Source organism: Argopecten irradians, chromosome 5, assembly GCF_041381155.1.
Source record: "Argopecten irradians isolate NY chromosome 5, Ai_NY, whole genome shotgun sequence".
Classification (NCBI taxonomy): domain Eukaryota; kingdom Metazoa; phylum Mollusca; class Bivalvia; order Pectinida; family Pectinidae; genus Argopecten; species Argopecten irradians.
In genome coordinates, this window is record NC_091138.1 from 5,557,465 (window position 1) to 5,568,885 (window position 11,421).

At 37.4% G+C, this 11,421-nt stretch overlaps 2 protein-coding genes across 2 annotated transcripts; both read right to left on the reverse strand.

The window, feature by feature from the left end:
- Positions 1–1,010: 1,010 nt before the first annotated feature.
- LOC138322718 (fatty acyl-CoA hydrolase precursor, medium chain-like) lies at positions 1,011–5,046 on the reverse strand. Its single transcript, XM_069266772.1, has 3 exons — positions 4,897–5,046; positions 1,986–3,510; positions 1,011–1,646 (listed from the first exon to the last, which is right to left on the reverse strand). The coding sequence occupies exons 2-3, from the start codon at positions 3,497–3,499 to the stop codon at positions 1,388–1,390; spliced, it is 1,773 nt and encodes a 590-aa protein (XP_069122873.1). The 5' UTR covers positions 3,500–3,510; positions 4,897–5,046; the 3' UTR covers positions 1,011–1,387.
- Positions 5,047–7,366: 2,320 nt separating this feature from the next.
- Positions 7,367–9,895, reverse strand: LOC138324492 (carboxylesterase 1C-like). Its single transcript, XM_069269553.1, has 2 exons — positions 8,238–9,895; positions 7,367–7,656 (listed from the first exon to the last, which is right to left on the reverse strand). Exons 1-2 carry the CDS (start codon positions 9,788–9,790, stop codon positions 7,503–7,505), a joined length of 1,707 nt encoding a protein of 568 aa, XP_069125654.1. The 5' UTR covers positions 9,791–9,895; the 3' UTR covers positions 7,367–7,502.
- Between the last annotated feature and the right edge of the window lie 1,526 nt (positions 9,896–11,421).

Genomic DNA, 11,421 nt, shown 5'->3' on the forward strand with positions numbered 1-11,421 from the left:
AGTGTTGATAGATACGCTATACACAAACATATAAGTACAGTACTAGACTTGTAGTGTTTGATAGATACGCTATACACAAACATATAAGTACAGTACTAGACTTGTAGTGGAGTGTCTGATAGATACGCTATACACAAACATATAAGTACAGTACTAGACTTGTAGTGGAGTGTCTGATAGATACGCTATACACAAACATATAAGTACAGTACTAGACTTGTAGTGTAGTGTCTGATAGATACGCTATACACAAACATATAAGTACAGTACTAGACTTGTAGTGGGGTGTCTGATAGATACGCTATACACAAACATATAAGTACAGTACTAGACTTGTAGTGTCTGATAGATACGCTATACACAAACATATAATAAGTACAGTACTAGACTTGTAGTGTCTGATAGATACGCTATACACAAACATATAAGTACAGTACTAGACTTGTAGTGGAGTGTCTGATAGATACGCTATACACAAACATATAAGTACAGTACTAGACTTGTAGTGGAGTGTCTGATAGATACGCTATACACAAACATATAAGTACAGTACTAGACTTGTAGTGGAGTGTCTGATAGATACGCTATACACAAACATATAAGTACAGTACTAGACTTGTAGTGTCTGATAGATACGCTATACACAAACATATAAGTACAGTACTAGACTTGTAGTGGAGTGTCTGATAGATACGCTATACACAAACATATAAGTACAGTACTAGACTTGTAGTGTCTGATAGATACGCTATACACAAACATATAAGTACAGTACTAGACTTGTAGTGGGTGTCTGATAGATACGCTATACACAAACATATAAGTACAGTACTAGACTTGTAGTAGTGTCTGATAGATACGCTATACACAAACATATAAGTACAGTACTAGACTTGTTGTAGTGTCTGATAGATACGCTATACACAAACATATAAGTACAGTACTAGACTTGTAGTGGAGTGTCTGATAGATACGCTATACACAAACATATAAGCAGTACTAGACTTGTAGTGTCTGATAGATACGCTATACACAAACATATAAGTACAGTACTAGACTTGTAGTGGAGTGTCTGATAGATACGCTATACACAAACATATAAGTACAGTACTAGACTTGTAGTGTCTGATAGATACGCTATACACAAACATATAAGTACAGTACTAGACTTGTAGTGGGGTGTCTGATAGATACGCTATACACAAACATATAAGTACATTACTAGACTTGTAGTGGAGTGTCTGATAGATACGCTATACACAAACATATTACAAACAAGTTCACAGTAAACACGCTCATTTGACTGAATACATCTTGAGTGGTCGATATCAATCGATGTTAATTCTAATCTATAGAAATCTGTTATAAACACAACATCCTAATATATTCATTGGACCATATACATGAGCATGTGCACAAGGCCAAGCGTAATAGCGTACACGGAAAATAATGGGAAAAGTGTTCCTGCTCCTGATAATGCATTGTCAATTACGATTATATCTTGTACAATGCTCTTCCAAAAGTGGATACGTTTTTCGAACATCTTTGTTGCGTTGGAACATGGAAAGTCCAGGTCGATGTATGCCCCAGTTGAAGGAGTATAGGCTGGCCAGGTTATTTCAGGGGTCTGTCCAACATTAGGATCTCTGTCACAGGAAAATTGTAATTAAACATCAGGAAAACCAATAAAAGCATTTAATCAAACATAATTATGAAAAAAATCGCTAAAACATTTACATTTTGATTCCTTGAATTTTCTCTTTGAACTTTTTTGTCTATATCTGTCTCTATATTTTGTAAGTACCTTCTTTAATGAAAAAGTAACATACAGTGTAGCATAACACGTAATCTACTTAATTCGTGAATACGATTCATTTATGATATATGTCATTTATATTTGAATAACTCTTTATACATATTTTGGAAATATGCCTTGGCTGACTGGTTGTATATATCAACATAAATTACCACAGACTAATACTTACCCATTCTTGGCAAAGTTTGTCCAATATTTCAGCATCTGTTGAGACAAAGTAAGGTCTTGTTGTTGTACATGAGGCTTTATCTGAGCTCCAAAAAGATAAGGAATTTCAGAGAAATGTCCAGGACCTTGAAGCCATGAAGGATATGGCTCACCAACGCCCCACCCAGCATTGCGAGTTAACAGAAACTGGAATGTTTTCGTTTGTGTGTTTCCTTGTGAATGAAAATTCAAGGTGTCTATGGCAGGAACAAGGAAGAAATAGTCGCTATACATTTGTACAGCCCTGTTACCCTGTTCTCCCATCTTTGTTGTATTTCCGCCTATGACGGTGTACTCCGTACAAACAGCAAACGTAACATCCGAGTAGTTACCAATCCAGTCACCAACTATTCCAGGGATGATTAGTCCACACACAATTCGGGTAGGGATTCCGAGCGTGAGGTTGTAATTATAAAAACTCTGTAGTCGTATCAAGTTTTGATCTAATATCAGCGATCCCTCAGACTCCACATTGCCTACAACCATGTTGATGGACCGGAAAAATTTATACGCCTGTGAAGATGTGTTACTGAGTAGGTTGGAAGGGGTGTCGGTTAGAAAATCACCGTCTACAACCGGAGCCAAAAGTAGAATATAATGAGTCTTATTATCACTTGACGTACTTGTGTGGATGGCGTTTTGAATAACTTCCGCAGATTTGGATCTTAAACATTTTACAAGCTTAGTCGATGGCGAGGTTGTGCATCCAAGAGCAGTTCCTATACTTACTGCGGTCTTTTTAGCTAACGGCGAGGTAGCAAAGACCGAGTTGGATACACCACTGTGTGCCATAGCCTGGTGGAATAGTTGTCTATTTGGAGGATAGAGACACTGTAAGCCAACACTGAATCCACCAGCGGATTCCCCAAATAGCGTAATGCGATTTGGATCTCCTCCAAATTTATTGATGTGGGATCGAACCCAGCGGAGGGCTAACTGTTGGTCCCAAAGTCCATAATTCCCCGGCGACGCGTTATCTTGGGTGCTCATGAATCCCATGAAACCCAATCGGTAATTCATGTTTACCACAATGACGTCACCGGAAATAGCAAGATACGATCCATCATAAATTTGACCACTTCCGGATATGTAAGCACCACCATGTATGAATACCATAACGGCTTTAGTATCTGATGCTGAGGTATTAGAAGGGGTGTACACATTGAGAAAAAGACAGTCTTCAGACATGCTTACATTCTTCTTGTTATCTTGCATGCAAATCGATCCAAATTCGGTAGCATCTCGTGTACCAGTCCATAGAGGACATTCCACGGGCTTGCGGAACCGTAGGTCTCCTATCGGGGGTTTGGCGAATGGAATCTTTCGGTATTGATATACCGAACTGTTGAAGGTCGGTATGTATACCAGTATACCACGCAAACTTGTGCTGCTGGCCAATTCGACCACGTTTGTATCATTCTGACAGAGGCATGGTACTAGTAAGGATATAAGGATCAGTAGTATTCTTCCAGCCATGATGTGTGAATCTAATGACGAAAAATAAACAATTTAGAAAGGGGCGAATGGAACTAATTCACAATTAATTGAGGAAGTTAAATACAGATACATGAAATAAACGGATATATTCAATTATATCTTGGTTTTCGTTAATTTTCAACAGGTAGTATAGTCTTACAAGCTGATCATGGTCTGTATAATTTTTAATTTTATTTTTATAAAGTATGCATTTCCTCGGAAAATTGTGTAAAAAAACTATTATTCGTTGAATATCTAATTATTAGACAGCCGTTTATACGTGTCATGTGACATTTTAGAAATATGTACAAAATTGAGGAAGCAATCTGAAGAGAAGAAAGCATTGCCTCCTTATCTTATCAAAAGCTGGATTGTTATTATATGTATTCATCGCCGATACTTCCTCGTCGAAAGGTTCACATAAGAATGATTTGACCTTATTTAATAACAGATGACCGACACCGTTTGCTTCGTTAGTACCATTACTGATATTTTAATAAGAGAGGTTATTAAGTTTTTATTTTATTTCTGGGAATCCTTGGAATACAAATTATTTGGAATTGCTATTTCGAAATGTATTAGCCCAATTGATTTTCTGAACGATCTACACATTAGATTACGAAATGCGGTCTGTAGATTTGAAACACATGTTATCTTTCAGCAAAGATTAGCTTATGGGGCCCTCGCAAGGGTATTTGATAAAAGTATAAATGTAAAAATTTTTAATTTTTAATTCAATCTGCTTTGAAACTTTCGTGGATTATATTGATGATTAAGACAAATATTGTCATTTTTGATGACTTTTTATTGTATGATTTCAAAATAGTTAGGTGTTTAAAAGATATGACGATTTGCCCCATCAGCCAGCTTATCGCATGGACAATACAAAGATACGGATAATATTTACATAACACTTTATGACAGGATGTGGACAAGGTCATTTATTTACCCATTACGACCCCGTATACAGCTTCCCCATTGAAATAGATACTATAATCATTTGGTTCTTACATAGTTATAAACCGTACCTTTCTATTTCCCCCTAAATAGAAGGGGATACCGTTACTCGGTAACTTTAATTGTTATAACCTTATTTCCGACAATTACAGATGGTATTACTAAAACTTAAACTAATATTATCTAACCAATAAATCTAACCAGGAAGAGGACAACAACCATTAGGCCATAAACAGTTCGACAGCTGTGAGTGAAGGTCACATGTCATTAAATATTGATTGTGGTGGCCGACATAGATTGTCCTTGTTTGTCAAAAAAGTGAAATAACAAAACCCAGTCATTAACCCGAAAATGTGTTGGTATCATTTCCCATAGAGGAAAACTAGTTGAACAGGCAGATTCAGTCTTCTAAACTTTTACATTATTTTGTACTTACGTACCATCCGATTTTACCGTAACGTTGATGAACCAGTGACAGAATAAGAGGTTGACGGTCCAGTGCAGGTGTCCCAACACCGTATACCCATACAGACGTCTATAAGTCAACAGAGGTTACTAAATGTGACACTTCTGTGTGAAGGACACTGAAGCATAAATGTATGCGTGACACTGAATGATGCAGAGACAAACATGTTTAACTAAAATATACTTTACTTTATCATTATTTTTGTCACATTAATACAGTTTTTCACATTTAAAAGCTCAGTGTATAAAGGCTTTACAATATGCATTTATCTTTTTGAAATATTTTATTGTTTTGCAAAATGCCAATTTATTAATATTCTTTGAGAACTTAGACTAGAACGACTTTAACCGTCCAGACTCTTCTGATAGAAACTTTCAAAAGAGCGGAAATAGTTTCGCGAGTCCATTTGGAAAGTTTAAACAAGTGTAAGTGAAGTTTCGAAAGCATATTTCTGCTGGCCTCCTGTAAAGATTGACTATCAGAAAAATACAAATGACAAGTTACATATTCGGGTATACCTTAAGCAATGGATATTCGTCATGAGTATGATCTCTTCTGAAAGCTAGTAATATATGTTGCTTTAATCATCATATTCATCACTTGTATTTCAAGGAATTTATCGAATTCACAGAGAAATTAAGAAACAACGACTTTCCGCTGGTGTTGTACTCAGACACCAAGCCATTTAAGTGTTGTGTATAGAAGGAAATTAAAATGAGATATATGTATTAAAGTCCTGTTGAGGTTGTAGTCTTATTTCACACGTAGCCTATATATGCGAAAGCACTAGAGATTACAGACCTGTTTTAATTTTTTTCAATATCTTAATTCTTTCATTTAGGATATTCTATATTTATTTATTCTATCCATGTATTTGGACATTTTAATTGGTCTGTATTTGATTTGATATCACCTTCGCCTACCGCCTACCTACCGACGTACCGCGATGATCCCTTGCCCTCTTGACCCGCCTTTTACCTTGCCTGGGAAACCCGCGCGCTGATTGGCTGCAGTGAGAACAGACAACACAGTCAGATCGCCCGTTACAAATCAACAGCGTGACTGTCTGAAAGCGAAAGTAGCGCTAAAATTAGCGACCTTCAAGAAATAAACGAGCGCTCTGATTGGTCAGAATTTACGTCATCGACTAGTAACGGGATTGTAGTGAATTGTTTTGCCACCTGATGGCAGCAGTATTAAAGCACCGTAAATCGGCGGATTCTGTCAAGGCTAGTAAGGAGTGCAATGAATTATTTGGCCTTGACATGTGAAGATGGTTTGATATCGTATATATAAGAACACATCTTCGAATAGACTTTAGAAATGTGATACAATTAGCTGAATTTCACAATTGTTATGTAATTTCCTAAGTCTTATATAATATTTGTTAAGATGTTAAATTTCATCATAGATATGCTATGGTATTTTTACTGCAACCCCAATATGTCACATTACCAAATGCAAATGGCATTGTTTAGTGCATGAGAAGTGTCGTCCGTTTATTTGGCGATACATGCCAGCGATCAAGGAAGATAGGTTTTGAAGTGGCTGTTCCGTTTTTGACGATAAAGAATTGTTTATTTATTATAATCTCAATATCTGTTATATTGCAACTGCATTCAGTTAGCAATTATGAGAGGATGAATGCCAAAATATGGACAACAATGAATTAAGCATGAAAAACTATCGACCTAAATTAGATAAAATTTGGCGTTGTCGAGTTGGCATTTAACCGTTCATAATTGTCAACTGCATGCATTTAATGTATAGATGATCTGATGGCGTGTTTTTAATGACCTTACAACATCCCTACCACCAGAGTGCATTTTTATAAACAGATAAATATGCTATCTAAAATTCCACCTGGGGGAACAGAATTATTGCAGATCATGGACTATTTTGTGGCGATTCAAGAGGAATTTTGTTCGCGTTTGTTTGTTTTGATTTGTCGTACATCCCTTTATCAGCTAGCTAGGGCATTAAGGTCCAGTATCCTGTTAAGGTTATCGTGATTTTCTGACACCTCACAAAACACTTCCAATACAGCACCTTAAAGACTTTTAGTTGGTGAGTAATTCCATGATCGCTTCATGGTTGTGCCTACTTAACAGTTTTTATTATCGTACTTATTTCTACAGATACACATTATATGTTTGGATAATTGTATCACAAAAAACATTCTCTATCCTTGCCATATCTTTCTGATATATACAAAACGAACTATTTCAGTGTTTCCTATTTCATCAATATGTAAATCTTCCAGCTGTTATACTTATGTGTTGAAATGTTTGAAGAAGACATTTGTTATGGTTGTTTATCTTTTAGATACCGCACACATTACATTTATCAGCCATTCATCAATATTGTTATGATCAAAGGTGAATCCAAAGAATGATGAAGGGACATGTGTGCAAGGTATCACCATACGGTTTAAAGTCACTAACTGTTAGTAACCAGTTTTTATTTACATCCATGCTTATACCAATTGATTTCATTATATAGAACAAAGAAAGATGTGCAGATCCGAAATACACGTCATTAGATATAAAAATAATGTTACAGTTGCTGTTTACACAAATTTTATTCTTTTGGTAACACAGACGCCCAGAAACCAACCCTGTCTTTAAACAACGCCTCTTCAGAACTTATCGTTGCGTTTAGGCTTATATAACGTCGACTGTGGACATCGTACTCCGGCCACTGGACCTTCACCGACAATCCTTGGTTTGGGTCCCTGAAACCATAGAAACATATGTTAGGCCATTAATGGCAAAACAATAGGTAAGTCATACTAACATCAAGACAAATTTGAGCGTGAGATCATAATTTTGAGAAGATTTTGTTCCTTCGTTTGCAGATATGCCACAAAGATATGTAAAAAAAGACAATTTCGTCTCTTTCTCCCATAATGCGTACCCTGTTCTTTCTCCTGATAATACGTACCATGGTCTTTTCCCTGATAATGCGTACCCTGATCTTTCCCCCGATAATGAGTACCCTGTTATTTCCCCCGATATACGTACCCTGTTCTTTCCCCCGATATACGTACCCTGTTCTTTCCCCCGATATACGTACCCTGTTCTTTCCCCTGATAATACGTACCCTGTTCTTTCCCCTGATAATATACGTACCCTGTTCTTTCCCCTGATAATACGTACCCTGTTATTTTCCCTGATAATGCTTACCTGTTCTTTCTCCCGATATACGTACCCTGTTCTTTCCCCCGATATACGTACCCTGTTCTTTTCCCTGATAATACGCACCCTGTTCTTTCCCCCGATATACGTACCCTGTTCTTTCCCCGATAATACGTACCCTGTTCTTGCAAAATTAGACCAGTAGGACATCATCTCTTCTGCCAGAGTCTTATCTATAGGCACTGTGTCAGGCCATCGCTCTATTCCAAACAAAAAGGCAATCTCTCCGGCATGACCTGCTCCCGTAAACCATTCCGGATAAGGATAACCGAACCCGAATCTGCTCATTCGAGACAAAAGCCACTGGTAAGTACTTCCAGCACCACCAGCATGTGCATTTAATGTTAAAACACCTGGTGTGAAGAAGAATAAGTCACTATAAATATCAACGGCAAGACGACTTTGGTCGACACCGTCTCCACTTGGGGATTTATATCTAGCACAGACAATATCCTTCAATGTCTTATTACTATGGAAGAACTCTTTCACAAAGGTCTCAATGACATCATCACATAGTATCCTATACGGAATTTCTTTAGAAAAATTGAAATTGTTTGGTTTCTGGAAAGAATAAAGTGGTTCCTGGAAAATCAGAGAGCCTTCGGAATTGACGTCCCCATCGACAAAATCCAGGGAACGAAAGAACTGCATCCCGGGACTTGAGGGGTCGTTCAAAATTTTCGCAGGATTATCGGTGATAAACTCTCCATCAACGACAGGAGCAAGAGGCAATGCATAATGCAATTGATGTTTGTCACTAAACACAATATCAGCAATTCTGACAGACGCGTCTAGTAGTTCTTCGGAACTCTTTGCTCTCATACATTCTAAAAATTTTACACTGTTTTCAACATCCAGACATTTAAGTAAAATACCAGTCCCAACTTGTGAAAGCTTTGCGAAGGACTTTTCTGCAACAGCAAAGAATGAGTTTGCAGTTCCGCTATGAGACATAGCCCTCTTAAACAGTCCCTTATTAATAGGAGATATCGAATGAATACCGACACTGAAGCCGCCAGCCGATTCTCCAAAGATCGTTATAAGATCGGGATCGCCACCAAATGCCTGAATATTGTTCTTGGTCCACTGTATGGCCAGTCGCTGGTCCCATAGACCGAAGTTTCCTGGGCAGTGCGAGTCGGCCGTCGTGAGAAAGCCCCAGATACCCAGACGGTAATTAATCGTTACGATTATCTGGTCGCCATGGATTGAAAGATAAGATCCATCATAGAACATCCCGGTGCCTTCCACATAGCTTCCACCATGAATGTACAGCATCACAGGTTTCTTGCTGCTCTCTGCAGTATTAGGAGGTACGTATACATTCAGAACTAGGCAGTCTTCAGATAACCTCTTGTTTGGTAGTAACGGACTGTCTGGGTTTAAAATAGTCTGCATGCAGTTAGGTCCGAAAAACGTCGCATTTAATGTATCGGACCATGGCCCCATCGGCTGTGGCTTGGCGAATCGCAGGTCACCAATTGGTGGTTTGGCGTACGGAATACGCCGGAATTGGTAGACGAAGCTATTCAATGCTGATATGTCGACCTTTAGACCCATCATCTTCCCCGACGGTGTCAGGATTGTCTTTGTCTCCATGCTTCTGCATACTGTCGAACTTAATGCAATAATGAAAAGCGACCGCGTAAGCAACGCTGTAGTGGTGTCCATCTTGGATTCCTCTCCACAACAAGGGTTTATGACTTTCAGAGACTTTCTTCAACGCATTTATCTTACTCTTAAATTTGTCGGATCACCATTGAGATATGAGATAGGTGAAGGACGCATCATGCATTGTATGTTATCTTGCACTGTTCGTCATGTGATGCTACATTAATGTATAAATAGGTAATATTGTCATAAGATAATAGTAAACCAATAATAGACAAAACTTTAAACCTTCATCAATTTTTGATAATACAAAACTTTGATAAAAACACTAAAATTTGGGTTCATTATGTGTGCCTGTTTTCATATATCGTCATGTGATGCTACATTGATGTTTATATAGGTAGTATTGTCATAAGATAATAGTAAACCAATTGCTGACAGAAATTTAAACCTTCATCAATTTTGATCATACCAAACTGGCTACAAGTCTCTAGAATATGAAAAAAACACTAAAATTTTGGTTCAAAATTTGTGACTGTTTTCATGTTTAGCGACATGTCCTAGTCTAGATTCAAATAAGGCAGAAGGGATAATCTATAATTAGAAGTCTCTAGTAAGAATACAGCAGCTAGTCTTAATTTGTAATGGAATTTTTCTTTGATTCTACACACGACAATGTGATGATCACAGTGACGTTACATGCGACAGATCTCGCCTGTCGAGTCAAATTCAGGGACATGTTAACATTGTTATCTGGAAATATTATCGTCAGTCGTTATCACTGGATATATAAACTAAATATTAACTGATGACTGACTTTCATACCTGTACCAATCGTATATCTAACATGCTACTGATCCATATATATGTTGTGCAAGTTCCCTAGAAAGCCTGTTCCATGAAAAACTCGACAGTAAGGTCAAATGCCGATCATGGTGCCTGGCAACTTAATCTTAAGCTTAAATATTTCAATTTTCACTGAAGTTGGACTCAATGAAACTACTTAAAAAATCCGGTTTCATTTGCTCATGAACTTGGGTATGAACTTGGGTATCTTAACATCGGTTTTCGCGCAATAAAATATTCTATCTAGACCTACTTTTGCCTAACAAGCTTCTAAGAAGATCTAAACAGCAGTGGTTTAAAAAGATGTGAATATTACGGACAGATTTCTACAATTTTAAAAGCATTTTTATGAACTCTCGTTTTACTGACTCCGTGACTCTTGTGTATCGTTCGAGTCAGCAACATTGCCTACCGAAGCAAAATAAAATGTGCCATGTCCCTGTCTGACGTGTGTCGAAACTACGCTAGAACGTCTCAGTTACAAACAAATGACGAAGCCTAAACGGCAATAAGAAATACTATATAAAAGTCAATGAGTGTTGATTTACCTTTAATCAGTTGTTTAACTTGTATCAAGGTTTAAGGCTACATAAACCACAAGAACCTTTCCGTTCCCATCACGTTACGGTGACTCTCCATTTTGAATCGAAGCGGGAGACAACCGTATCACAACAGTATAGATATTATCCTTCCGCATCTTCGGCGGACGACTTTTGCAATCGCTTCTAAATTTGTTGTAAAAGTTTTATGTTTCATCTGGATTACATTGATAATAAGTTGTTTCTAAATAAATGTATGACAAATTGTAATATTTGCGCTATTTATTTTTAATTAGTTGTATTCTA

Excerpts from the sequence above, each read along its gene's own strand:
- LOC138322718 (XM_069266772.1), bottom strand. The coding sequence starts at position 3,499 with ATGGCTGGAAGAATACTACTGATCCTTATATCCTTACTAGTACCATGC. Across the intron at positions 1,647-1,985 it reads ACAAACTTTGCCAAGAATGG|AGATCCTAATGTTGGACAGA; the intron begins GTAAGTATTAGT and ends TTCCTGTGACAG.
- LOC138324492 (XM_069269553.1), bottom strand. The coding sequence starts at position 9,790 with ATGGACACCACTACAGCGTTGCTTACGCGGTCGCTTTTCATTATTGCA. Across the intron at positions 7,657-8,237 it reads TCTAATTTTGCAAGAACAGG|GGACCCAAACCAAGGATTGT; the intron begins GTACGTATTATC and ends CTATGGTTTCAG.